At 40.1% G+C, this 27,833-nt stretch overlaps 1 protein-coding gene across 1 annotated transcript in view; it reads left to right on the top strand.

Annotated features, from left to right (window-relative positions):
* The first annotated feature begins 1,828 nt into the window (after positions 1-1,828).
* The window catches only part of LIX1 (limb and CNS expressed 1), a 33,215-nt gene continuing 7,210 nt past the window's right edge, over positions 1,829-27,833 (top strand). The window contains exons 1-3 of the mRNA XM_010227895.2: positions 1,829-1,910; positions 14,358-14,521; positions 26,777-26,917. Of these exons, the coding sequence (XP_010226197.1) occupies positions 1,829-1,910; positions 14,358-14,521; positions 26,777-26,917 (387 nt within the window). The remainder of the gene's footprint in view (positions 1,911-14,357; positions 14,522-26,776; positions 26,918-27,833) is intronic.

Genomic DNA, 27,833 nt, shown 5'->3' with positions numbered 1-27,833 from the left:
TTGCTGGAACAGTGTGCTGTGGTCTCAGCCAGCGGTAACATATGGTCTTTAATATAAGCACAGGGGGTCACTGAGGCAATGCAACAGATATAGGTAAGGGTGCTTCACTGCACCATCAGAGCTGCATGGAAAGAGGTTGACAAAAGGCAGCTCCATTAAGTCTTATGTGTAGGTGATTGAAATCAAGGCATATATGCTTGTTTTTAGCAGTAGTAAAAAAGTTAAATGGATTGAACTGTGTACATGAAGGAAAAAATAAACCTTTTTTTTATAATTTAGAGTCTTTCTGAGCAAGTGGGCTTTTAATGTGCAATCTGAAGTCTGCCTGGGTATTTGGTTCCAAAAATATACAAAGGTTGCGGAGATTGATTCAGCTCCATCACAAAAGAAGGGGTGGTGGAAACGTATGCTGTTTATTTTCAGAATGTTCCTTGAAAGCACCCATTAACTCTTTTAAAGGTAGTCTAATGGATGGCTGTAAGTTATCATTTCCACTTACCCTGCCACGCTAGAATCTTCTGAGACTGGAGCTAGCGAGGGAGGAACTAAACCTCAAAGTTACAGCTTAATATATCTTTATTAAGTCTCTCTCTCCTTTTTTTTTTTTTCCCTGAAAGCAGTAGAATTCCTGAAATATCTAAAGTCATCAAAGGTCACAATGAAGTTTACACAGAATGAATTTCATAGTACTCACTCTGTTTGAATGTCCACATATGAAACAAAGTTTACTTTATTTAGAGTGAACTTAGGGAAATGTAGAGGTTAAGACAATAATGTTCCTGACAAGTCTTAAAAAATTCACATATTGAGCAGCAAGGAATGTGTGGGTTATAACAAAATTGGTTTAAAATGTGTCATTTTAAAAAGCACACAAGGTAATAGCTTCAGTGCACCTTTGTAGCAAACAAGATTTGAAGATGAATACAGAGCAGATAGATAAATATTGTTTGTGCCGCATAACACTCAAGAGATGCAACAGCACATGTTAATTAAGTGATTTGGGTACAGAGCTGTTTAACATCTTCCAACAGCTGCAGCCAAAGATACAAGTTTGTGTTTGTGTGGGAATGTGGAAAAAAAAGAGCATGGTCATTAAGGAATACATCCTTACTTTGGATTTTTTTTTTTTTCCGAATCAGCAAGACTTTGGTTGGACAGAAATCAAGGTGTTCTGTACCAGCAAAGTGACACTAGTTTATATAGCTTATGGCTGTTACAAACACCCCCTCACTCAGCATGAAGACAAAAAAGCAGATGTTACACCTGCAAAACAGCTGCATATCTGTGTTTTTGCTTCAAGCTTTCGCCAGCGCGTCTGCGCCTATCTGTTGACTGCAGTGCCCCTACAGCACCTCAGACCCCCGCACAACCCACAGGCCCTGTTACATGTGAATCGTTTAATTTATTGGCATTTTCATACACTGGCAACTGGCTGCACGCGAAGTTAATGCCCTGCAAGAGGCTGCGCGCTGCGCGGGGCGCACGAGCCGCCGCGCGGTGCCGGCGGAGGCGGGACGCGGGACGCGGGACGCGGGATGCAGGACGCGGGATGCGGGATGCGGGAGCAGACGCTGCTCCGCCTCGCCGGCAGGTGGGTGTGTTGGACGGGAGGACGCGCTGCGGAGCAGCCTGGCAGGCTGCCCGCCAGGCTGGGGAGCTCCGTCCGCAAGATAAGCCATGGGGGGCGTCGGACCCCCGCCAGGCACGGCCTGATTGGAGACCCTCCAGGATCGCAGGGCATCAGGGAAGGGCAGCGATGCAGCCCCGCGCGGGCCGGCCTCAGGCATGAGGAGGGCTGGCGAGCGCCTGCCCCAGACACAGCCCCGCGATGGACAGAACCTGGGAGTCCTTGCAACGCATCATTGCCCAAGTTCTCCCTCACAGAGACCCTGCCCTCGCATTTAAGGACTGTAAGTACCAAAGACCAATACCTGACTTCTCCCGCTATTCAATTACAGGGTTTAATTCACATTTTTGCTGCGGCTAACGCATGATAAAAGAGAAGTATTTAACCTGCTTGTATTTGCATGGGGATGACAAACTATAATACTATTTTAACCTGAGGATCTAAGATAGACTGATAGAAGATTGGTTAACTTTTAACTGTGCTTCAGAAGCTCGATCCAGAACTTTTTCCATAGTATACTTAATTGAATTTAGTAACATACTGATCTTGTGGTAAGATCGTCACTGTTTAACATTCATGGAAAATTTTATGTTCCTTCCCTTTCCTTCTCTGGTAATTAGTTTGTCCTCTTAAATTGCACATTTTGATTAGTATTTCTGCAAAGCTCTAAGTACCAAGTATTAAAATCTTTACGCTTCTGCTTAACAGATGCAATGCAATATGCTGCTTAAGCACAAGAGATTTTCTTGCAAGTACTTGAAATATGATTTTTTTTTTCCTCTTATCACACTTACTTACTTATGGAAAAAAAGAATGCATTTTTTTAGTTTACCAGAACTGTTCACATAGGTACTCCTCTATACAGTTTTCCCTCATTTTACAAGCAGCATGTAACTATCTCTTGTGAAACATCATTAGTTCTGAAATGTTTTTGAGCAAGTGCAGCATAATAAATTGATCTGATGCATCCTGTGAAACAGGATCAAAGCAGATCATGGAAACAAAAGTATGGAGTTTTATGATGTTTTTCAGTAGAACTATGCATGAAATGAAGGGCTATTTAATTAGTAAAGTTTACAAGACTCATCCTCAGTCCCATAGATTTCATGTGCCAGTGTCTGGAAGACAAATTTAAAACAGAGACAAATCAATAAACTCAACAAAATAATATTTTACTGCCATTTACTTATTTTTACAGTTTCCTCCAGTGGTGAATAGGATCACTTCATTTTGCATGCCCAAATCCAATTCTACCTAAGATTTTTGACTGTTAAATCTGGAGGCTTGTTAGGTGTCATTTCAGTTTAAAATTGACCAGTTATGTCATGCACAGACAAAGCTGAGATAACTTTTGATTTTAGGATTTTTTTCTTCACATTCAAATCTAACCGTAATCTCTCATGCCCCTAAGGCACAATGTGGAGGCATTCATTTAATCTCTGCTTCATTCATCAACAGCTATGTTAGAGTTAATAAAATCCATCTCATACAATCAACTGTTCCCTAAGTCGCTACAAGAGAAATGACTTTAAGTAAGTACATGGCTAGTAAGGGACCAGGGGGAAATGCCTGCATACCTCTGCATTTAACTTCTCTATTTGCCAAATTCCCATAGTCGTATTCACACAAAAAACTGGGAGACTGCACAAGCAGTTCCTTGGAAATGAGAAGAAATATTCACGCAGAAAGATGCAACTCTCACACAACTGTGGTATTAGGATCCATCCCAAAACTAAGCCGGACATCTGCTTGGGAGGCCACCCAGCAGGAGGTTTTTATGCTGCTGGATAGCTCTGCATTAGCACCGCGGTCCTGGGAGCTCGCAGCGCAGCCGGCGAACGCGCGCGCACAGCTCGAGCCGCGGGGCGAGGGGGAGGGAGAAGGACGTTCCCTGTTAGAAGTTTCCCTTGGTAACCAGTTCCTGCAGATCTACTGACAAGGCTTTTATTGGAAGTGTATGTACAAGCTGCTTGGACAGTGCGGGTGTGACCACCCACAGATCCCAGGGTGGGAAAGATGATTAAAATGAAAGAAAAGCCTAAGTGGATTGGAGTAACATTTTTCTTTAGGCTTTCAAAGGCATAAAAAGAACTTCAAAGGCATACTAATACAGAAATAACCTCCGTGGGCTTGACACTGCTGCAAGCGCATGCCACCAATCCAGACTGGTGGCAGAAATTCACAGTGCCTTGCTCTATAAAGTCAGATTAATGTTTAGATCTGTGCTATCTTCAGCACAAAGTTAAATCCAAAAGATTTAGGTAGTGCTGTCTCACCTCATCTTATTCTTGACTGTGTTTGAACAACATGAGCAGAGATTAAACTATAGAAAAAAAGATAACATCATATGTTTCTCTGTAAGAGCATGTCCACAGCTTTTACGAACACATTTGTTTCTGTTAAAGCCAAAAACTACCACGTAAGAATGAAAACACATCCAGCGACCACACTGCTGCTCCAGTAGCTACCTTTAGTGAGTAGACTTGACTCAGTGCATGGGCAGGGCTGGATTTTGCAAGAAAGAACCAAGTCGACCATCTCCAGGGAAACATCTCTCCAAGTGCAGGGAAGATGACAGGGGGACTGCAAATGGATGCAGAGATGAGTACGTGGGCAATAGGACCATGGGGTGCTCTTGTTTCTCCCAGTCACTCCCCATCATACAAAACTGGGCCAAACATACATGTAGTGGGATAGACAGCACGTCCTTACTAGGTGATCCTGTTAGCTGAAGCAGGCAGCAGAGGCAGTAGCCTCTTAGGCTTTTCCTCTCTGTCTTCTTGTTGCGCCTGTTCATTGGGACTGGTTAGGTTCCATATTAGAGCCTCTGGCCAACATATGTAGAAGACAGTTTTTCCTGAATTAGCAATGTGTATGTACCTCTTCTTCTGAAGAGCTATTTTTTTGATAAGGACTTGAAGTTTACCAGCAGAAGTGCCCTTCTGGGGGAAAACACATGATTTTTGAAGTTACTAGAAAACCCTACCTGCATTCTGCTCTGAAAACACTCAGTTTGCGTGTGCTCCATGAAACCCCTTGGCCTGATTCTGGCATGCATGCGTCGAGGTGCTGGCGCTCGGCGGCACCCCGGGGCGGCAGCGAGGCCTGCCAGCAAGTGCATGGCCACCAGGGCAGAAGCGCGGGGTTTACCACAGAGCCCCGGTAGGAACCAGTGTGGCAGAACACAGCAGATGGAGGTGGCCAAAGCTAAAAGGCCACAGCTGGCAACGGCGGGGAGAAGGATGGAACAAAAGGCTGTCTCTGAGATCTCATGAGGTGCCAAAGCCGGATGGGGAGTTTAGAGGAAAATATGGGAGCATGGGAGCTAGAAATGAGGAAAAAAGGCTCTAATAATGAGCCAATAATCAAAGGAGATATGGAAGTGAAGTGACAGGAACTGGGATGGAGAAGGTTAAAAAGGCCCAAACCAAGAGCCCAGTGCTCAACTCTTACCAGCAACGGTTACATTTACGTCATGTGTTCGTTATGGTGCTCACACCTCGGACAATGCAGAGGCCGTATCAGCAATATCTGCCAACATGCAAGCCAGACGCCACCCAGCATCTGGGTGACCTGTGCCCTGACAGTAGGGAAGGAATGAGAGCGTTAGTCACCATGTGATTAAATTCTGTGCAAATTAAACTCATCCCCCTTCTCTGCATGTACCACAATAAACGGGTGTACTCTGACTACTGTTCTTTCCCCCCCGCCTTTGTTTTTTTTTTAAATGTTCTCTGAGGAAAATGTGGATACTCAAACAAGAAGACTGAGCTTATGAATTTCATAAGTAGTTCAAGTAAAGGCTGAAGTGAAGAATGGTAGTTTATATATTTCTGACAGCTGTCAGGGAATGTAATGCATCAGTAACAAGCTACCTTGTTTTTATATCTCACAATATTGTCCTTCTTCAGCTAAAATGTTGATTGGGATTGCATTTTCCTGCATGAGAATTATTTTTGTAAGCTGAAGACATGGAAAAAGCCCTTTATCTAATGAATTGCCCAATTAGAACTACTCTAACCTTTTCTACTGCAGAAGAGGCTTCCAATATTGTATTACAACTAACTTTGTATTGAAGCAACTCTGTTTGAGACCCAAATATAAGTCAGAACACAAGTCTGTTAAATAATGTAGAATCACATAGTAGATTCTCTGCCTGAAAATGCTTCCAGTATAAGTAATATATACTTGTACAAGGCTATCATTACCCAGGTTTTGCTTGGGTGAAGTATCCAGAAACTCTCATTCCAGATCTAATATTAGATGAAATTCTGCACAGAATCTTTTTTTTTCAAATATATGTTAATTTTACGAGGTGACTCTTTTCTCAGATATTTCTGGTTCTTAACCCAAATACTAGGTATTAATATAAAATTTATAAGAATTAAATAGCACACTATGTTCTAAGTGGGAGCAGGAAAAGTTACTAGCTCCCATCATGATCCAACATCAGAAAAGTCAAAGACTATTAACCCAAAGACTTTGAATCAGGCACTATATGACCCAAGGAAATAAAACAATACTGCCAAAGACGTGGTTTATCTGAGGGGGTTATTGCTCTATTTGCTTTCTCTCTCTCTCACTCTCTCTCTCTCTTTTTCTTTTTTTAAGAAATTGCCTACTTCAAGCCTCTAGAAGATATGAAAGTCTTTGGAAAAGTATATTCATAAGGAGAGTGGAGAACACTTAGAGTAAAATATTTTGGTCCTCAGCTATGTCACATGCAGAAAAGAGCAAGACTCAGGGAAGCTGGCAGGGCAAAACATCTCCGAGGAAGTATCTAGAGCCAAGAATCTTGGACCTCACCAGGCAAATTTGCTGCAGCATCCCTCAGCATCCCTGCTGGCTACAGGGCACAGCAGAGGCAGCAGCTGCCTCTGAGCTGAAGGGACTCTGAGGAGGCTATATCCCTATCAACCCAATTCTCTAACTGGCCACTAGTCCAGCACATCTCCTGTGCTGTTTTCTGCTGAAGCTAGTCTCCACTTCAGATACAGGAGAGGATAAACAACTAAAAGCATTAGGAACCAAAGGAGAGACTCTTTTCCTTCTCCATACGCAGCCTAAAGATTTTACCACAAACCTAAATTTAAAATCTAAGGTAACGTCAAAGCAAAGACTCCAGGCAATCATGAATCAATTCCTATGACTGGTAAACTGTTCCCAAGTCTACTATCTCAGCTGGAGTACACCACCTTGTTTCAAGACTGAATTTATTGAATTTCATTTTTTTACCACTGTATCTTATTACACTCTTGCTTCAAGGCTAAAACATGCTGTAGTATCTCATATATATTACCATATATCTCAAAGGAACCTAAGTACTTCCACGAAAGTTTTTTTATCCGCTGACTTGAATTCATGGTTCCTAACTGAATTGCTTTATAGCTAGTTGATTGGTGAACATTTCGCCAAGTGATTTCAGATCATTATAACTGTAATGCATCTTCATTTTTTTACCGGCACTGACAAACTATGTTTCATCTGCATATTTTACCATCAAAAAAATTTATGCCAGCAGTAGGCTGATGATTTAAAGAAGAAGATAGACTAAGAGCAGATCCTTATAGGATCACAGTGGGATCAGGTCAGTTCATTTATACCTCTCCATTAACCACTGGGCTTTGTCAGTGAGCCAGTCCTTTCTCTCTTTAACATACACCTTTCTAGCTCTGTGTAATGCAAGCTTTTAAATTCAGTGCAGTGTAGCAGTAGGAAGTCAGATGTCTTGGAAAAAAAATTACAAATTTAAGTTTTAACAAACAAACCACTAGCTTTTTCCTTATTAGATTTCTGTATTCTGTGGAAATTATATTGCCTGGTATCAGTAATACTTCTGTTTTTTGTTGTTGTTGTTTTTATTACATAACTAACCATTCTACAATTCTATATTGCTCGTTTTAGATCCTGAAACTGTATTAGAGTTCTCCTATTTTTTCCCAAATATTGTCAAGTAAGAATGTAAACTCTGTACTAAGCTGTGTCTGGCTCTTGGTTAACAGTTGTTTTGACAGAAACATCTTGAAAATTCCTAATTTGAGCAGACAATACCTCTCCTTGTTTTGTTATAAATGCATAAATTTCTTTTTCATTTCACACCATTGAAGGGGAGGGCTTCTTGACTCACTCCAAGCTCAAGAGATTAAGATGTTAATAAACCATATTCAGTTATTACTCCTCCTTCCCTTTGGTATACCTGAGCCCCTGACTTCCAGGCAGCCCCATGCCTGTTAAGCAGCTGGTTTACAGAAGTGTATCAGTGTTTCAGGAAACTTTCTGTAGCTAGACCGTGTTCTCATCTGCTTACTTCTAACCCTCTTTCTTCCTTTATTTCACAACCTGCTTGGGACAAATGACCCCTGAGGATGCTGCCCAGCTGATTTCTTTCTCTTTTTGCTGTCGATGTTCTACTCTAAAGTCTTTGAAGTCCTTTAAGAACTGTCAGTCAGTGCTAGGTGCAATGTATTCAGTGTCAGTCTAATGCTGCTGCTTTTCACAAATGTCTTGATACTTGTCTGCTCCTCTTAGGAGTTTTGGGCAGGATCATCTAGCACGGGATTTCTGGTCTGGCCAACTATTGTTGGCCTTGGCCTACCTGGGTTTACTTTGTTTGGAGATTTGCCTGGCCTGCCACTGAGTTACCGCAGTTTGTTTTTACGTGTCTTCCACATGTCTTAATACTGTACACCTACAATAATTCTCTATACTGCACACAGTTAAGTAAGCCTTGCAGGCTTGTACCTTCTCGTACAAAAGGCATATTCCAAATATTCTCTATGTAGTTCACTAAGGAAAGTTTTATGGTTATTTATTACAGACCCATGGCTCTGTCTCTCAAATGACCCAGAGCACCTTCACTCCCACACACTACCTAGAGGCATTTCTGCACCAGAAGATACATGAGCCCGTGTATTTCCACAGAAATTCCATGAGTAAAGAAAGCCAGTTCCCACTCCAAGTGGCTCCAAGCTAGCTATTGTGGAGAAGGGAAAAGGCCTCTGAAATCCTTAGCACATAACTGGTGCTCTGGTACATGCTACTTGATAATATCATGGTTTTTTCTGACTGATTTTGGACTTGTTCTAATTTGTACTACACTACATACCTTAAACTACACATGGAGAATAGAAATCATAGCATGGGGACTGGAATATCATAATGCAATCACTACTAATGTGCTAATATATAACAGCTTATAAACATATGATAAGGTTGTGGAAAAATAATTAGTATTACCTACTCACATCTCTGACAAAGTTATTTTCCAACACATGCATATTTGCATTTATTTATTCATTTTAAAAATGGGAAACCCTAATCCAAAGGAAAGATATGAACCTTACATTAAAAACCTGCTGGTCCCCACCTAAATTGCTGACCTTTTTTGTACAAGCTTGAACAATATCTGTTTGTTAGACTGAACCAAATTTCAACAGCTTCCCTAGGACAAGTGTGTTAAGTTACAGGCCATAATAGAATACAGCTGCAGGAGGGTGCACTTGTAACTTATGAACTTTACTTAAATGATATGGTTTTACTGATTATGTGCCACAGTTTGATTTAAGAGATGTAAGACAACTTTACTAGCCTTTCACTAAAGAATCTTCTTTAATATATTTCATATTAGATTTTTTTTTAACTCAAAAAGCTTGTATTTTTCTCTGCATTCAGGTATTAAATTAACTCCACCAAGGCAGTTAAAAGGATTTTTAGAAGAGGTTGTTTTAAGTTTAAAAATGACAAACTAGGTGGTTATCTTATGTCTCTTGACAGCAAAATGTTGTCAAGGACATGACTCCAATCCACTCCACTGATAGATTCACTTGGCTCTGGCTCCCATTAGCCCTGCTAGTCTTATCCAAATGTCCTTTGCTTGGGCATCCTCTGGTTTGGGTCTTTTTTCTTAGCCTTGGTTAGGGCAAATGCCCAGTCAGTATTTTTAACAGCAATCCCAGAAGTGCAGAACCTTTCTTTTTTTTTCCCCCTGACCTCAGCAGCACACAAATACACAGACATAATGCATTTCTGGGAGTTTTGTTTCCCTCTTGCAATAACATGTAATTTAGCCCATTTCCATGAGCAGAGGCAGGGCACTCAGAGGTGAGAAAACAAGTGGAAAATAATGTCATGTTTTAAGACAGGTTTCATCATTCCACCCTCTTCCAAATACAGCTGATATAAAACAATGTTTCTGGACGCTGAAAAGAGCTCAGAGTTTGTTTAGAATAAGTGTAGCAGAACAACCTGTGCATTTCTGCTGTACAGACCTCAAAGTCTCCAAGCAGTCTGCTCCAGAAATACAGGTGAGGGGTGCTTCAAAGAGGCTGCCAGGATTTACCGCTTAGGACAGCTTCAGCATGGCCCGCGCTCCGGTCCTGGGCATGCTTTTCCAGCTGATTGAAAAACAAAGTAAAGAAATCTATGTTAAAAGATAATCCCCACATCTCATAACTAGACATCACAACCAACATCAAACAGACTATGGTGAAATTCTTGACACTCACAGATGGAAAAAAAATAAAGAAAATGGATATATGAAATTCTTGACCTTGAACCTGATCATATAAAAAACTCTATATATAAACTCACTATATAAAACTCTAACTTAAAAGGCCTGGATAGGCAAGTAGGGAACATATATGCAGCATTTGGATATGGTATTGTCTGGTTGAAATTCATGGGGGATTTCAGCAAAACCAATATAGTTAACTAGTTCTGCAATTCACAATATACCGAACAAGAATTTTTAAAGTGCAGAAAATTAAATTCTCAAGAAAAATGTTATCAATACATACAGTCACGATTTTAAAAGCTTTAACAATTTTATAGGCATCTTCAAAAATACAGAAGTCATTTAGAAGAGAGTGGTCTTTCAAAATGAGATGTAAATTGCAATGCTCTATTTACTCACCATTAAACCTCTCAAGTGAAAGCAAATCTTGCCCTTTCGTTTACATACAGCTCCCGATTTCTCAAAACCCTCATGAGCAGAGCCCTGCATTATCACACTGCAAACCAGTTGGATGCAGAATCCTAATACACAGCATCTGGTCAAACAACTTTCCACCCGGGGTGTTTAAAAATCAAACTAAGGAATACAGTTCTTACAGGATAAATGAATATTGGGAGATCTTAAGAAAACATAAGTAATCATGGTGGTGTCTCAGGTTGAGTAATTAACTAATTGCACACTTGAATACATCTTTCACATCTTCTTAAATTACTACAGATTACATACTATATAGTGAAAATATTTAAATTAATGATTAAAACTAGCATAAAAAACATCCCCATGGAACATTGTTAGGCTAAACTGAAAACTAGCACTATGGCCCCAGATTCTATCCTGCCATTAGTTAACCTGATACAACTTTGTGTACATCAGCCTTTGGAAACGCCAGCTTTGGCTAGCATTAAAAAAAAAAAAAAAAAAAACTGCAAAAACTGCTGCTGTATTTTGGGACTTTAGCACCATGCACATCCCCAATGCTTCCCAGCGGATGTTACCATTCCCACAGTTGAGTCCAGCTTTATGGATATTCCTCATCCACTGCTGTACAAAAGCAGGCTCCTTTACATACTGTGGGTTTCCACATCCTGTACAGAGAGAGCCAGCTGGAGCACCAGGTTTCCTAGGCATATCAACCCACTTCCAGACACAGTTCTAATCCAAATGCAAGCATCAGCTCAGCTGCTTTTGAAATGCTTCTCACACTACTTTGCCATGGCCGCTCACTGCTTTGTTGTCCCCAGGTAAAATCTTTCTTTGGTTGAATGACCTGACAGCCAAAAACTCATTTCCAGATTTAAACTAAAAGGAGAGAGATTATTTTATCTATTTACTTACTGAGTGTTGCAAAAAAAAAAAAAAAAAAAAAAAACCTCTTCGGAGCGCTTAAAAATTCTTGCAAATACGAGTTTGTAGAGCAGTGGGAGCTCCAGCAGAAACTCTCAGCCAAGCAAAGAAAGGCAGACTGTCCAAATGCTGAATTACCTTCAGAGGTACTCCTGAACAAGACTGGAAGTAAAACCAGAGATTCTACATTCTGTACTCTTTCCATTGCAATACCACCAAAGAAAAACCAGAAACAGAGATCTCACACATGCAAAGTATTTAGAGGGTTAGCTGTTACTATCGCTGGAATTAGAGAGGTGCTTGTTCTATGGTCCATTGTCATTTTCCCTTAACAAGCAAAATCACTGTATTTTGTCTGTAGTTCTTCTTCCCTGCCTCCACAAAATCCATGTCCCAGAATTTCTTTCTCTGGCTTTGCAAGTTGTAGCCTTGATGTTGCTAAAACACTCAGCAGTTTCAACAGAGCAGCCAACTGTGGCACTGATGCATTAGCTACAGAATATTCAACCTGATGATAAGGTTCAGAGCAACCGATGTAGTTTTTTTTTAAACAAAAGCTGTAATGCACAGGGTAAATAAGAACACCGAAAGTTCTGTAAGTTACTTTAACCATTGTATTTGATATTTTTGTAGACACTGGGTCATTGTTTCTAATGACCGCACCATTTGACAACAATTATTTAAAAGGTCAAAGCGCTTTATAGCACCACCTTAAGTCCGTGGTGTTCTTTATATTGCTCATTTTTATGTTGATTTATTTCCAGCTGACTCCCTTTTGCCCCAGCTATGACCTTTCCAATAGAACACTGAATTTCATCAATGCCATTTCTTTATTGAAATGGCACCTTCTATTGAATTGTCAAGTTTAGAGCGTGGATAGTTGACGTTCATAAAATTTATGCCTAATTTCAGCTTTCACTTAATGGGCTTTACCCAATACACATGTGCATGCTCTATGGAGCAGAAGGCCTAATAAAAGAAAGAAGTGCAGTCATTTACATCAAAGAAGAACTCTCACACAGAATTGGTTTCTGAAATACTCCTTCATCAAGGTGGATTACCTTATGGGCTCTGTTTTGCTAGGGAATTACCCTGGCTAAAAGTCCAATTCTTCACCCCTCATGTTCACTATTACTCATAGTTCATAATAAGAGAGTAACCGCGCTTCCTGAGTGTAAGGACTGGGTCACCACCTCCAGATAATTGCTTAATTTTTCTGGCTCTCCAAGCACTGTATGTCAGAGATGAGAGGCAGGTAGAGCAGGTCCTGCAGCTAACAAGCACTGACAGTCTCAAGAGGGGAATGAATTGTAACTTAGAAAAGCAGCAGTCCATCTCTGTGGTAAGAGTTTTCCCGTACTGCATTTTTTCTCAAAGCTCAGCTGCGCCCTGACAGATGTTTCCTGTTTCCCAATATGTTCCCTGCTAGAAATACTTCTATATGGTAGCTCTCTTTAGAGCAGCACAATACTTGAATGCCAGGACAGCTGTGCAGCTTCAAACGCCCAGATACCAGAGCTGGTAGGTGCCAAGAGCAGCATGGCACCGCGGAGCAGAGAGCAGCTTGCTGCAAACACAGCGGTCTGAGCACAACCAGGAGCCAGCAGCTGGTGCTGTCCATGCTCCCTGTTCCTGTCCTCTCCCTGGCTGAGTGCCCAAGAAAAGCTGTATTGCACATGAGACTAGTGGATCTGAATTAAGTAGAGACTGAGAGGCAACATCTGGAGACCACGTGGCCACTGCTGTGGGGAATGAGGCGATGCCCCATGCACTTGCTGCACATGAGCTACCATCGGGGTGAAGCTCTCAGAAGATGGATCCCTTTTGCCATCTCTCCCCATCAACAAGTTCAACCTGACTATGGATAGGGAAGGCTAGAGCAAGGGACATGATCTCTGCTCTCATATATCCTGAAATCCCCCTGCTCCCTGCCCGAGTAGCTAATATCCTATATTGTTACAATACTACACCGGTATCAATACCTTAGATGATCTATGATCCCTACCACACTGCAAGCTGCAGTCTTTATTCCTCATCTTCTGAGTTTTAAGTGAGAGAGCAATACTGGTAACAACATGTATTTCTATGGCGAATGTCCAACACAGTTTTTCTTTGGAGCAGACTGGTGTTTCTGGCAAGGCCTAGAGCAAATCAAGGCAACAGCTTTGACAAAGGTAAAAAGAGCATCTGTATGGTACAGGCCTTTAGTACTCATTTCCCAGAACAAATATTAGATCTAAAATATAACATAAGTGACTTTGTCATTATCTAGACACTAAAAGGTGTCTAGATAAACAAAGCAAATAATTCCTTCCTAGTCTGAGAAAAATAGCTATTTATAAAACTCAAAGTTTCACAACACCAAGACAAGAGTTGTGATGTCACCTGAATTTGTGATTTCCACATTTCCATCTTTACATTTGCCTGCAACTACTGGTGCCATGCTGTACAGCACTATTGGCCAAGTGCTTCATAAAGTTTCACATTGAAATTCTACTGCTACTTGCTCCAGGTAGATACAATTCTTTCAAAACTGAACAAAGAAAGATTAGATAGAACATAACATTCTCTCTCATTTGAAGGTGAGTTTCTCCACTTCCAGCTATTAAACTGGGGCCCCAACATACTGACTTAAAAGGAGAACATCACTAACCTGAAACGGATGATCATAGCAGCCTGTAATCCTCGGAGCTTCTCGGTGTGTTACTGTCAAATCTGAATACATTTTAACACCAATAGACACTACTACAGAAATTTTAATGCTGGTGATGTGCCAAACTCCCATGTCTGCATTTCTTACTCAGCCTAAAAAACAGGAAGCTAAGATCAAAGGCCTGTTGTGTTTCCTTGTTCCTCTCTGTGCCCCCTTGACAGTGAACGTGGTGGCAATCCTGCAGGAGTTCTGGGAGAGCAAGCAGAAGCAGAAGGCCGTGTTCCCAAGCGAGGGCACCGTGGTGTACGAGTCGCTGAGCTCCCTGGGCCCCCCGTTTGTGAGTTACGTCACCCTGCCAGGGGGAAGCTGTTTTGGGAACTTCCAGGTAAGCGGCACCATCCAGTCTTTGCTGGGGGAATTCGGGTTTTTTTTTCTGGAAAAGGTTTTCCCATTAAAAAAAAAAAAAAAGTATTTTCCACTGTGGAACATCACTGTTCCACACTTGAATTCTTCAGTCTCCATGGCCCCAGTGCTCCACGATGTTAAGAGACAAACAACTTACAATAAAATAACCAGCAGGTTATTTTATGCTGCTAACTGAATATGACCTGATTGCACCAGTCTGATCTCTGGTCTCCGATATCTGCAACAAAGGAGAATGATTAGGTCAACTCAAGCATTTTGCCAGGGGGAATCTAGCAGCAAAGTGCATATCATCTCCTTCCTTTAGGAAACAATTAGACAAAAATGTTCTGATGGAGAAATCGTTTTGTAATTTTTTTTTTCATTCAATGTAAAGATATTTTTCATCGCACCAGTAAGCACCAGTATAATACATACCATCCCACCCATACTGGTGCTATGCTGACATTTAAAGAACAAAGAGCAAAACTAACAGGAGGCAGCTCAGATTTCATTTGCAGTGAAAGCACTGAAACAGAATTCAATGCCTCTAGCATCCAGGAGGAAGGCTGCTGTCTGGTCAAGTGCTCTACTCTCTATCTACCTTTAAATTGGTGCCAGTAGCTCCAACTAGAATCGGCAGGCATGGACAATGTGCAGCACCTAGTGATGAGGAGCTAAGTCCTCATAGGGTGTGAGAAGAGCTTTTGAAGACCAATTTTGAGATCCTAAAACAATCACATTTTGGGATTTGCAGTTATGTTCCAAGTTTGACATAGCCAAGATATTACAGAAACACATGTAGGCTCAAGATTTGTTGTTGTGTTTATCCATCTGTTTGTGTGCAGGGCCATTCTTTTCAGTATTTCCAGCACTTTAAACTGGATTATATTGTCCCATAGCTATTTTTTACAGAAGTCTAATCAGTGATTGCCCACAATTTCCACCACCAGAGCTCATCTCTTCCAGTGCAATACTGAGAGGAAAAAGCCTAGTTAACCTCTGGTGGTTTCTAGCAGTAAAGAGGCAGTAAGCATTGCAGCAGGCCAGAAAATTGAAAGCATACATAGGAGATGTTAAATAATATAATACAGCTAACTATCTGCCTTTGTTTTATGGTGAAGAGGAGAATTTCCATGTGAACTCATCCTGCATATCTCACTAACCCTTGCCTTCTTTCTTCCTTAGATAGGAGGGGGAGGCCCCCTTCCCTTCAAAATGTTTCATCTGCAAAGACAAGAGCACTGCTCTATTGCCAGCCTGTGCACTTGACCTTCTGCAGTTGGAAACCAACATTATTCCACGTTCTCCACCAGCACCATATTTTTATCACATATGCACCTAAATTTCAACAACTGAATATTGATTATAATTCCATGGGCCTACGTAATCCATTAAGTCCGAAAGTCTAAGGTATCTCCTGTTACTCAAAGCAGTTTAACTTCTCTGTGAACAGCATCCCCAGGTCTTTCAGATTGCTACAGATTTTTTTCCCTGCTAAACAGAGGAGATGGAAACTACAGCTTGGAGACAGTGAATGTTGCATTATGCACTTTCAGGAATGTTTTCTCAGAGCACAAGGGGAAGGAGCCATGTGTCATTGATACTGTTTCAGGTCGCGACAGGAAAGCTAAAACCTCAGCCAGGGTAGGGACCGAGCAAACTGTAATGATTTATATCAGCTTTGACTGGAGCTGGGGAATTGTATTCAACTTGTGCTGCACACAGTGGCATAGCGTGCTACTGTATAGGTGCTTTCTTTTCTTAGCTGTAAACTTCAGAGGCCAGATTCTGGTTTAGTATAAATAAACATTGCTTGTCCCTCTTTTTCCACAAAAAAGTATGACTTTGAAATCTCTAGTTCTGCAGCAGGTTCATACTAGGCCTCTTTCTTTCCAGAAGATGACAGAGGTTCAGATTTTTCATTTTTCTACATTTCTGTAGGAACTTTTTCCTCATCATAGTTTGGGAGTGTTAGTGAGCAGTAATTTATCTGGGTAGCCTTCTGAAGCTTCTGACAATAGACCAAAAGACTGAAAATACCACTTCAGACACACAAAAAAAATCATATAGCCTAATTCCAAACCGCAATGGTGGTATTTTACTTTGAAGGAAACTAAATTAATCATGCATTTTACTTAAAGAAATGTAAATGCACACACACATATATTATTTTTCAGAGCTTTTCTATGCAATTCTTCATAGAGCCTTCTATACATTTTGGGTCTACTTTTCCTCTATTGCTCTGGGGAGCACTGCTAATGGAGTTGCTTAAAGCAATTTAGAATTTCCTGAATTTAAAATGTGTTACAAACCTGCGATGACATCTGTCTACCAAAGCTGGATAGTTTCGTCCATGTGGTCTGTCAAAAAACAGTTGAGAAAGGAAAGCAGCAAATGTTTTTTTACACTTTTTCCCTTGCTAAATTCTTTTGCTGCCTTATTGGCAAAGAGTTTTATATGATATTTTAGCTTCTTTTGCCAACACTTGCCCTACACATGATCCCTTCTTCTTTTTTTTTTTTTAATAATACTTTTCCAATAATTGAAAAACTTCCCTGTGCACTATGAAGTGCTGGATCAGGTATTTCTCTTGCATTGCTATGTTGCTGCAGCGAGTCAGGAACATAATTTGGAGCCGCCTCAGGGTTCCAGGAGCAGGAGGGCGGCAGGAAGCAAGTTGGACTTGGCTGAGCCAAGCGGCTGCAGACGGATGTTAACAGAATGGTTCTGTTCATGCTGTAGGGAAGAACTATTAGGAATTGGTCTAACTGAAAATGGCTCAAAGATATGAGCTGAATAGCACTAAAACAACTTAGTACTGAACGACCAATATCTTCAGCTCCAGATACCGAGGTACTTCTTAGTATGCAGCCTGCTTAAAACCTACTGTAGGTATTGCAATATCCCTGAATAACAGCGTACAGATAAACTACAAACATTCCTACTCAAGTCTTGTTTTAAATAACATATTCCAAATCTGTACGCTGCCTTAAGACATGCAGGTACATATTAGATGAAATGCTTCATGGCAGGCAAAAAAATCTTTTCATTTGCTTTTGTGTTGTAAACATTTTCTCTTCCGTTTTTTGTTCTGGGCACTTAATACCAAGAGTCACATACCATGACTTAACCGTGAAAACTGTGCAATAATTTTCATTTATGACAAAGGGACCAACATAAGGCCCATCTGACCACCTTCTGGCTCCCCTCTTGCTGAACTCAGGCATCAAGCTGCTCATAGTTTTAGCAGATGTTTTTGCTTTTAATACCAAAGGGAAATTTGATGAATACTTCAACTTCATAAATGCAGGGAAAAGTGTTGCAAGTGAAGCCCAGCTTTCATCTTTGCAAGTGAGGTCATCTGCAGTGATGAATTCATTTGAAAAACATGTTTGCAGCTCACTAAGGAGAGAAGCGCTAAAAATGCCCTGAACTGATCATGCAAATATCCATTGTTTGTTATGTACTCACTAGCATTTCTCTGCTAAATAGCAGAGAGTAGTTTAATCCAAGAATGCTCTATAAGGAAAGGTAATATCATTTATTTGACTAGCTAATATAGTCGGGAGCAAAAACATAGACCAGATTTTGAGCACTTCAGCACCTCTCTGAGTCCACTGGACTGCAGTATGCACAGGCCTTTGCAGCTAAAAGCTGATCTGTTTTTCCAAGTTTAATGAAAGTCTAATTGAGCAAATAAAAGGTCACACTACCTTACCCAGTGAGTATTTCCTCAATTACATTTCATATAATTTTATAAAAATAAAATACAAAAAAGTCTTATTTTTACAGGATATGTCCTAAAATTTGCATCATAGAAACTCCCTAAGCCTTCAAACATAAAGAATTTAGTTGACTTTATCTCACTTGCTGTGTGAGATTTCTGTTATCAATTTAAATTATGTCTATAGTCACTATATTTCTTCATGGGAAAAATGGAAAATCTGGAGATATATACTCTACTTTTCCAGCTAGAAATAGACCCTGTATTTTAAGTTATTGCTGAAACTTACAGCAACAGGAGTTGGTTAAGGCTAAGGTTACGCAAATCTCTTACACTCCCTTTTAAAACAGCCTCTATTTCGCCTCCCTGTGAGGGAATATTCCAACCCATTCTTTCAGGTGTGATGGAACCTTTCATAACTAAACACAAACTTGACAGCTGGAAGGAATAAACTTCCCAGTCAGAAGCCTGGGGTGGCATACCCTCTCTTTAACCTAAAGATATTTGGGGGATTCTCATAGAACTGAAAAAAAAAAATGTCTGTGTTGGAGTTGTGTCATGGTCGCATTTTTCTTTCTCACAACCCAGAGGGCTAGGAAACGCACCTTCTAATTTCAATTTTTTAAAAAGATAATCCAAAGCTGTATCATCCTTCCAAATATCAACTCTTAGACACAGATCTCTCGTACCCATCTCTTTTTTTTATCCATCCCTGCCACAAATGTAAAGAGCTTGTACAGAAAGTAAAATAAGGTTTTGGACCTTGGTTTTTTACTGCCCCTAACAAAACAAAAGCACTCCCTTCTCTAAGACCCCCATACCCATAGAAGAAGACCTACTCTTTTGTTAAGACCCCACAATACAGGTGAGGTGTCTTGCCTGACTCCCCCACACCCTCTCAATGGTGAAAGCAGAGATCTGACGATCCCAAACTCTTGGACACGTAGTGCACAAGAAATGAGCCTCTCTCTACACTATCAACCCCTTGAGGAAAAGGCTACAAGTCTAATGCTCTGCTGTTGATGTAGGAACACCCCAAAGTAGCATCAGCAAGGTGAATTCAGAGGATTGCTGTGATGGAAAGCGCTAGTTTTATGGATGGGTTGTTTTCTTTGCTTTGAAAATACCACATGTATTTCAAAGTAGGGGAAAAATCATTCTGCAGGCTCATTGAAATGCTGGCAGTACATCACTGAAATGCCCAGTGAGTGAAGATGATTGGTAATTGGGTTTTTGAATTGGGATATCTTCCTGTGTTGAGATGAAGACAGACATGAACTCAAAGATGGTTCAAGATCTGAAAGAAATGGCAGAGCCAAGACTTTCTGTAGCAATGGACTTGATTTACATCTCAGTTAAACTACAGAATTTTAGGATTAAAGCAAAGAGAGGCAGAAATATTTCAGAGAAGGCAGAGGCTTCTGGGGAAACTGCATACCTTCCAACAGCTAAGGATGTGGTTTGGGGAAGTTACCTAGGGCTACAATGAAGATGTAGATGAAAACCATATGCTCATACACTTTAGGTGGTGATTTTCAATGGCCAATGAATTAAGGAACTCATTAAGTCACAATAAACTCGATTTATAAAGTTAAATTTTTCCCAAGGGAGATAGAAGTAAAGGAAGGCTTTACTGTATAAATAGTACTTGGTTCATGAGCTGGCCTGAATATCATTATATAATTTTGTTTTAAATAAGTTCTGAATTAATACTTACTTTAAAAATTCCTAACACCTTCCTTGCAAAGTTTGTGGAGGTTTTGACTTTTACAAGGGGTCTACTTAAAGTACCATCTACTTCAGTAAAGTTATTTTAAAGTTGGTTATTTCAACCTTGAGTCATAAACAAAGAAAAGGGAGTGATTTTTTCCCCTTTTTTTCTTAAACACACACTGTATTATACAATGAAACCCTAATTTCTCTGGAGACTTCAGGTGATGGAATTCCCCGTGTAGAAAAAACTGCTTCCTTAATGTGATATTAAGTTTGAAGATGCTGGTTATATACACTATTAACATTCCCAAAGCCATATATATTCTAAACAATAATTTTAAAAGATTGTGGCAATAAGATAGAAGAATCATCTCCTTGAGCAAATTATCCTTGAGGGATACTTTGATATCTAGCCTTCAGTCTCTCAGACACTGGTTTACCATTTTTTACGAAGTAGAGTGAAGAAAGGAAACATTACCCCAAAACAGAATAGGAGGGTGGAAGGTCAAGAGAGCATTTTGAAGACAGCTGGGCATTGCATAAGAGGCAAGGCAGTTCCACCAGATTCCAAGACTCTGCTTCCCACCACCTCCAGATTTCAGGCTTTTCTTAGATTTACCTTCATACAGGGCTGGAAAAGTAATTATAAAACATTCCTTTCCTTCTTGCAGCCTGAGTGATGTCGCTGACTTAAGGAGGCTGTTCAATTCTTGTTGAGTGTTTCCATATCAAACGGCTAGAAATCAGCTGTTTAAAATCAGCAAGCACCCTCTCCCTCTCTCCTCATGCTCCCCCTGGCCTTACAGGTTTTGAATAATTCTATAGATGTTTCCAGATGTTATCAAGTGTGTGTATAAAAGAGCAAACCTGGGTGTGTGGGGGACCAGAAAAGATGGCATAAATAGTATAGTGCATGGTATCGGTGTTGCCTTTAGTCAGCAAGGACTAATTAACTCCTCTGAAAGTCTTGGAAATCAAATAAATGTTGCCCACAATATTTAAAGATCAGTTTGAAACCTGCAGAATTACAGTTTAATGAATGGACTTCTCTTCATATAAGTGATTTCATTGCTAGTAAAAGTGCCAGATTTCTTCCTCAGAAGTTAAAACTAGAGAGATTTCAGGGGAAAAGTCCAACCGTGTCAGCACTCCCTGCCTCTGAGGCTGGTTCTGTGCCAGCGTGTCCGGCATAACGCACAGCAGCCTGAATACCCAACACGTGCCCACAGTGGGCCCTTCCTCCCTGCTGACCTAAGCCGCCTGCCTGGATTCTCCTGACCATGGATTCAGGATGTAGCTCACTCACCGTGGGGATTAAAGCAGCTGGAGTTGCTCTAAGCAGTACTGATGTGGTTCCAGCCACACAAAGCCCCTTGAGAAACAAGGGACACGGCTGCAGAGCAGAAGCTCACTCAAACCACGTAGATCATGCCAAACTCTATTCCAACCTACCGGAACAGTAGGTGCCTCTCTGGTCATTCAAGGTGCAGCCTTCTTCCCTGGGTAAAGCTTGTCTCACTGCACAAAAACAATGTCCCATTTCCTTTGCCCCCTTGCTTCCTTGCAACTACAGTAACAAAATAAAGACTAATTTCTGAAGACTTCTCTTTTGGGGAGAGGGTAGTCCTAGATACAGTTTCACCTTCTCTGCATTCCTCTTCATATATATGTTCAGTGGTAAAATGCTGGGTTTAGTGATGATCTAGTTAGTTGCCAGGAACAGAGTGAACAGCCATCAGAATTACCAATTTGTCTACTACCCACTATTCAGTTTTGCAAGTAGGGGCAAGAAGAGCCTCACTAGAACTTCTGTTCTACATACCTACACAGCAGAACCAGAACCATTTTCTGCTTTTTAGGCTAAGATTTCTGCAGAATGTACCTTGCCGAGCCTGCCTCTGTTAAGCCAGGTTGATGTAATTACATTGTATTCTACTTGTATTTAACTACACTGTATACGATACTGAGAAAAGTGTCAGAAATATAACTGAAGCAAAAGGCAAATGGTTGCTTACTCAGCAATATATTGTTACAGGCCACTTATTACTTATATTATCCAAGGAATGCGCTAGTTAAACATTCATTCCAGTTGTGATGAAAGGCACCGCATTTTGGTCTACAGATGTGTCTGAACTTTAGTCCTTCTACTCTTACAAATATTGTCTTTCATGTTTTAGCCTGGCACTTCAAGTCAACTAAGTCTGCTAAAGCATCTGCTTGCAGGGATCTAGCAACTCCCAAATTCATTGACCGACTCAGTAGACCATGTAGTAAATTTGGTGTTTTCTCCCTTTTTTTTTTTTTTTTTTAACTAAAGGTGACAAATGAAAACAGGGTAGATCTGAATTGACTATGATTCCTTTGGGAAAGGAAAGGTCTGTAACACAGGTCAGCTTAAATCTCTATTTTTAAACAAAATATATTTAGCTGCAAAATGGACTTCAATTTTGAGCAGAACTAGTACATTTAAGAAGAACAGAAATAGACTCATTAAATGTTAACTTCTGATTCTCAAAAAATCTTTGCACCACACTACCCAGAAATGACTTATGAAATGTATTAACTCGACTTTCCACAAAAAGCAATTGCTTCTTTCCCCTTTAGCATGCTGGCATTCATCAAGGCTTTCAGTACACTCACTGTGCAACAATATACATTCGATATTTGTTATAATTTGTTGTCCAAATAATTTAACCAAGGCACAAATCAAGTCAAGGCTAAAATCCAAACTAAAAGCCCTGTGCTGCAAATGGGCAGGGGGAAATGTTAGTTTTCTTAAAGAGGCTGACTCACAGCAGTGGTCAGGTAAAGAGGCCTCTGAACCCTTCTCTCATTGCTGCTATAAACAGTGCCAGGAAATACTTGTGTGGTCTAAAGGTTGCCTCAACTACTAGTCCTAGAGTGCAAAAGTAAAAGTGCAGAACTGCAGCGATTACTGCCCGGATCTCAGACTTACTTGTGGGAGACTTCCTTCCCTTCCCTCTCACTGTATGAAGGACAAGGTCGCTCCTTTTGCTGATTTCTCATGTCAGAGGACACAGCTGTCCAGCTGTCTCTTGAAAACTTAGGGAATCTCAGAAAGACTACCAAAGTAAAGGTAGAGCAGATGACTCTGAGCAGTGGAAATCTTCTGAGGTTTCACCTAATGTTTTGGTTCAAGTTCTCTGCTCCGTTCACATTATTCTCCAGTGCCAGTGTGCCCTAGCTCTAGAATGATTTAAACTGGCTGTTGAATCCACTTACCAGTCCCCTCTGATCTTCCTCTTCCCAGTTATTATACCAGTGGGGATTTGCTTTCCTTACCAGGGACATCACAGAGTGGAGGGACACCTAAAAGAACCCTTCTTTAACTTTGATCCTTCTAAGAAATTTCAATACTTGCTATGACTTAGTGCAACAAGCAGATTTTATCATGTCTTTGTGATAGCACGGGGGTAATCAGTTTACACAGAGCTGCTGCAGGATCAAATGAGTTCAAACCTGAACTGTAAACAACTTGCTTACATGTTGTTATCATGCCCTGGCTCTGCCCTAGTGCATTTTACTGCACTGAGGATCTGTCCCATACTTTCATGTTTCCAACACCTGAGGCAGGAGAAGTAGAGCTGCAGTCTCAGATACCTCGCTTCAACCAAATGGAACTGTGCTATAACGAAATATTCATGCTTCATGGAATTTTTTACCTACTAAGAACAAAGAGGTCTCTTTAGGCTAAGGCCTACCTTTATAGTTTTCTACACGTCAGGAGGGCTGGAAGCAACCACCTTTGCCAAGTCTTGCTCACTGCCAGCTGTTCATCTTGGACCAGGCAATATCACTTCTACCCCTGAACACTGAGGTTAAGGCTTCTTTCTTTGTCTCTCCTCTATAGACCTCTTAATTTCCTAAATAACAGCATGTTAAAAGTGATTATGACTATCAATATTTACTTTTTGATAAGTGCTGCAGTGCATCACTGTAATGGATTCCCCACATCCTCGGAAGCCTGTCAGTAGCCTAGCTAGTTGGTACAAGCAGTTTTTAAGAGAATTCTTCTGTAGCCTCCAACATAGCTTCAGCTTTGGATATTCCAAGACTTCTTTGCAATACCTAAACCAAAGAACCTACGCTGAAACCTTTACCCTCTAAGAAACTACATTAAATTTTTTACCCTTTTATTCCCTGGCTCATATGAGTTTTAATCAGTTTCATCCTTTCAGGACTGAGAAAAAATTTAAATTAAGGGGGAAAAAATGCAAAGGAAAGTCACATGTCATTGTTTTAAATTATAATCACCATTTTTGGTTAAGTATTTATATCTCCTGTTACACTTAGTAAATGTTAAGAATTTTTCTCTTCTTCCAGATTTGTAAATCTCTTGATCTCAAAAAGGTTGCCATTTGCTTATAAATATGTGCAGACTCTTTGATCTGCTGCTTTGCTGGTCTTACTTAAAAAATGAATAGTTTTCTTTTATCTGTCATTTTTACTAGATTTCATCTTCACAAGGATGGTCTGAATCCAAATAATTTGGATTGGTTTTTATTATAACGTTTATTATTGAAAGCACATAAATCTGAGTTCTGTTCCCTGAATTGTAGAAAGAGAACTACATGCTGCCTGCAAGAGAGTGTTTAAACCTAATAAAAGAAAAATACACACTGACAAAACATTGGACCTGGGTAGCTTGAAATGGATATAAAAAGGGTTTGCTATTTTATACATTTGTTGAGATGCCAGCTTCTGAGAGGAATTATATTTGTTTAGCAAAGTGCAAACAAAAAAACCCCCAAAACTCACCTTTCTATGCAACAAAACACACATTACTTCTTTGAAAAAACTTTCTAAAAAATGCACTTTAAAAGGGAGAGCAAAATGGTCATCTTTATGATGACAAAATCTAACCAACTAAAAGATAAGCATTTAAATAATTTCTGTCACTCATTGTATTGGAGATACTTGATAAAAGAAACTATGCAGACCATTCTACTTGAACAGAAAAGAATATCCACTGTATTATAACAAGAATAACATCTAAGCTGAAGTAAGGCAGTCTCTCAGTAAGGGACAATTTCCTAACTATGAAGAAAACTAGACAGAAATGTATTTGTGTATAAGTCTGTAAATGCATGCAAACATTATTTTCTGTCATCTGACATTTAAATTGTGTTCGGGAATTTTTATAAGATTGCTTTCATCTACTTCTTACAAAAATTTATTCAGCATGTCTCCACAAGGATAGCATTGGTTTTGATAACCATGGCAGTTTTTGCTAGTCCCAAGTGCCCCTACTTCTTCACTCTATTCACAGCCTGTGAGAGGAATACAGAGATGCATCAACTTGCTTGATTCATATGCTCCAAGCTCAATATGAGAACAACAAAAATTAAATGTCAATTGGTTGTTCAGAAAGGCTGGGAATTCACTGCTCTCATATGCTAAGGAGCATATGAGATTGACTTCTTTTCACTGTAGTCTCAGGGAATGGCCGTCACCAGGACCCAATTTCCTGGCTGGGATACAGCAGCAACCTGAAGCAGCACAGACAACCTGCACTCTGTTGCCTGGGAGGAATGTCTTACTGGCATGTGCAGGTCCGGTTTGACAGATTTGAAAGTATAAAAGAATTTCACCCTGTGGTCAGATTGGCATAAATCTTTCAAGGCATTTTAAAGTCTTCCTGAAAGCCTTGAGTGCGATTCATCTGCTAGGTTCATATGGATTTAATTCATGTAATCTATTCCTTGTAGCTGCTTGCTGCAGCCTCAGGCACTGTCGGGGCTTTGGTCTCTGCTTTTCACTGCCTGCGGTATACAATTCAGTCTTGTAAATGCTTTGATATAATTAAGATCCTCAGGCCTGATGTGGGATACATGGGTGAGTCCTGACAACATATGCAGTGCAGGAGAGATGAGGTTAGGAGGCCTGGGGGCTCTAAGACTCCATAAGATTAGCAACAGGATTTTTGGCCCAGGTCACCCTACAGAGAGTAAGTTTAAGAACGCCCAGTGCTTCCTAAATTAGCAACTCCCCAAGTCATTAAAATTAGAAATACATTGTTTGCTGGTTGAAAGAGCTAAGAAATGTTCATGCCCTATTACAATCCCCAAAGGAATCAAACACAAACTGGAATTTTAAAAGGCAAGATTAAACTAGCAAGTAACACCCTGTGAACTGTGGTGGGTCTGCTGATGCTGACCGGCAGCTTGAGCTACAAAGGTAGGGTGAACAACAAGGGTGCCAATTTTGTTCAAGTTTCCCTTTCCCACTCCTCAGAGCCCTGCAGATGCTCAAAATCCTTTATGTCATATATCTGTTTTAAAAGAAACAAGGAACAACATCACCAAGAAGTTCGAAGGTATCATTCTGTTTTGCAGAGCTCAAACATATGTGTTTTCTGAACAAAAATAAACAAAAACATCTAAGACATATTTTCACCAAAAATCTTTTTGGAAAGAGAATTCACTCCAAGTTTTACTGCTGGTTCAAAAAGTGTTAAGCAGCAGTGAATCAACCCTTGCAGTAACCATTTAAAATAAATTAAAATACTGCTGAGATCACAGAACTTTGACAAAGTTGAATTTCAAAGATGAATTTTTAGTTAAAGCAAAAGCTTTTGTGAAACTTTGAGTAAAAGCCATTTCTCACTAAAACTGGCTCCAAGTAGCCACAATTTGTGAGGAAAGTAATCAATATAATCTTTTCGGAAAAGGATATTTTGCCTTTCTTGTATTGAAAAGTATAAACCACACCTAAGAAATGCAGCTGGAAATACAGACCTTACCTGAGAAATGTAAATTTTTTTCTGTCCTTTTTCAGAACTGCTTAAGCAGAGCAGAAGCAAGGCGAGATGCTGCAAAAGTGGCTTTGATCAATTCTCTCTTCAATGAGCTGCCTTGTCGCAGGATCACAAAGGACTTCATCATGGAAAGCATTCGGGAGGCTGTTTCCTCAACCAGTGTAAGCGCAAAACACTTAAAGGGTTTGCTATCAATGCAAGTTTGGAGATTATGAATAAACACCTTGGATGAGATTATTAGAATCTCTGCAACTGTATCTTCACTGCTAATCCAATTAACTCAGAGTTGGCTTGCTTCTCTACTATATGGCCTGGCACCAGTTTAAAAGAGCCAAGGGTTAAATAGCATCAGTGAGTTGGATACAGCTCATAAAGCTGACTCCTGCAACCTGCCCTTGCTGTCCAGTGGTGCAAATGTGCCATGGAGATCAGGTAACTAGCTAATATGTACATTGTTGCACCATCAGATTCAGGGAAATAAATAAAATTGGAGGAACTCGACCTTTAAGAAAACAGACAGTTTTTCTGCTATGCCAGCTGGTGGGTCCATGCTTTTATTTTATTATTATTTTTTTTTTTTACAAAAAATTTGGGAAGATTTTGAGAAGGCTAATGTGCAACCTTCTCAGTTATAAGTGACCACTTCAGAAATGACCACACTCCAAATATCAGTGACTCTTTCTTTCTTCTTAGGCATCATACATAAGCAAAAACTACTTGGAAAACATAATTAAATACTTATCATTACCAAATAGTTTTAGGGTTATGTTTCCATCTATACTAATACTCACTAATATAGTCTTGTAAAATTCTGCTTGTCCATAACTAGTAGATTTTCCTTCAGATGACAAATAAAACTCAAGGTTTTAGTGGTTTTTGACCATTGTTCTAGTAAAGATTGTCCAAAGCAATTTTGTTCTTAAAAAAGTGGTAGTTTTGGTAGTCCACAAGGCTCCGTTAATCCTTAGAAGTTGTGTAGGTTTGTTTTCTCTGCAGTTAATAACCAGATAAAGTATTGATAATTCAGAACAGTACTACATGACAAATATTATCTTAGAGAATAAATAACCCTTGTAA

This window comes from Tinamus guttatus, unplaced genomic scaffold (assembly GCF_059628265.1).
Source record: "Tinamus guttatus ecotype Peru unplaced genomic scaffold, ASM5962826v1 Tinamus_guttatus_pri_ptg000813l, whole genome shotgun sequence".
Lineage (NCBI taxonomy): Eukaryota > Metazoa > Chordata > Aves > Tinamiformes > Tinamidae > Tinamus > Tinamus guttatus.
Note: the sequence above shows the minus strand (reverse complement) of the source record. Positions and strands in the feature narration are given on the sequence as shown.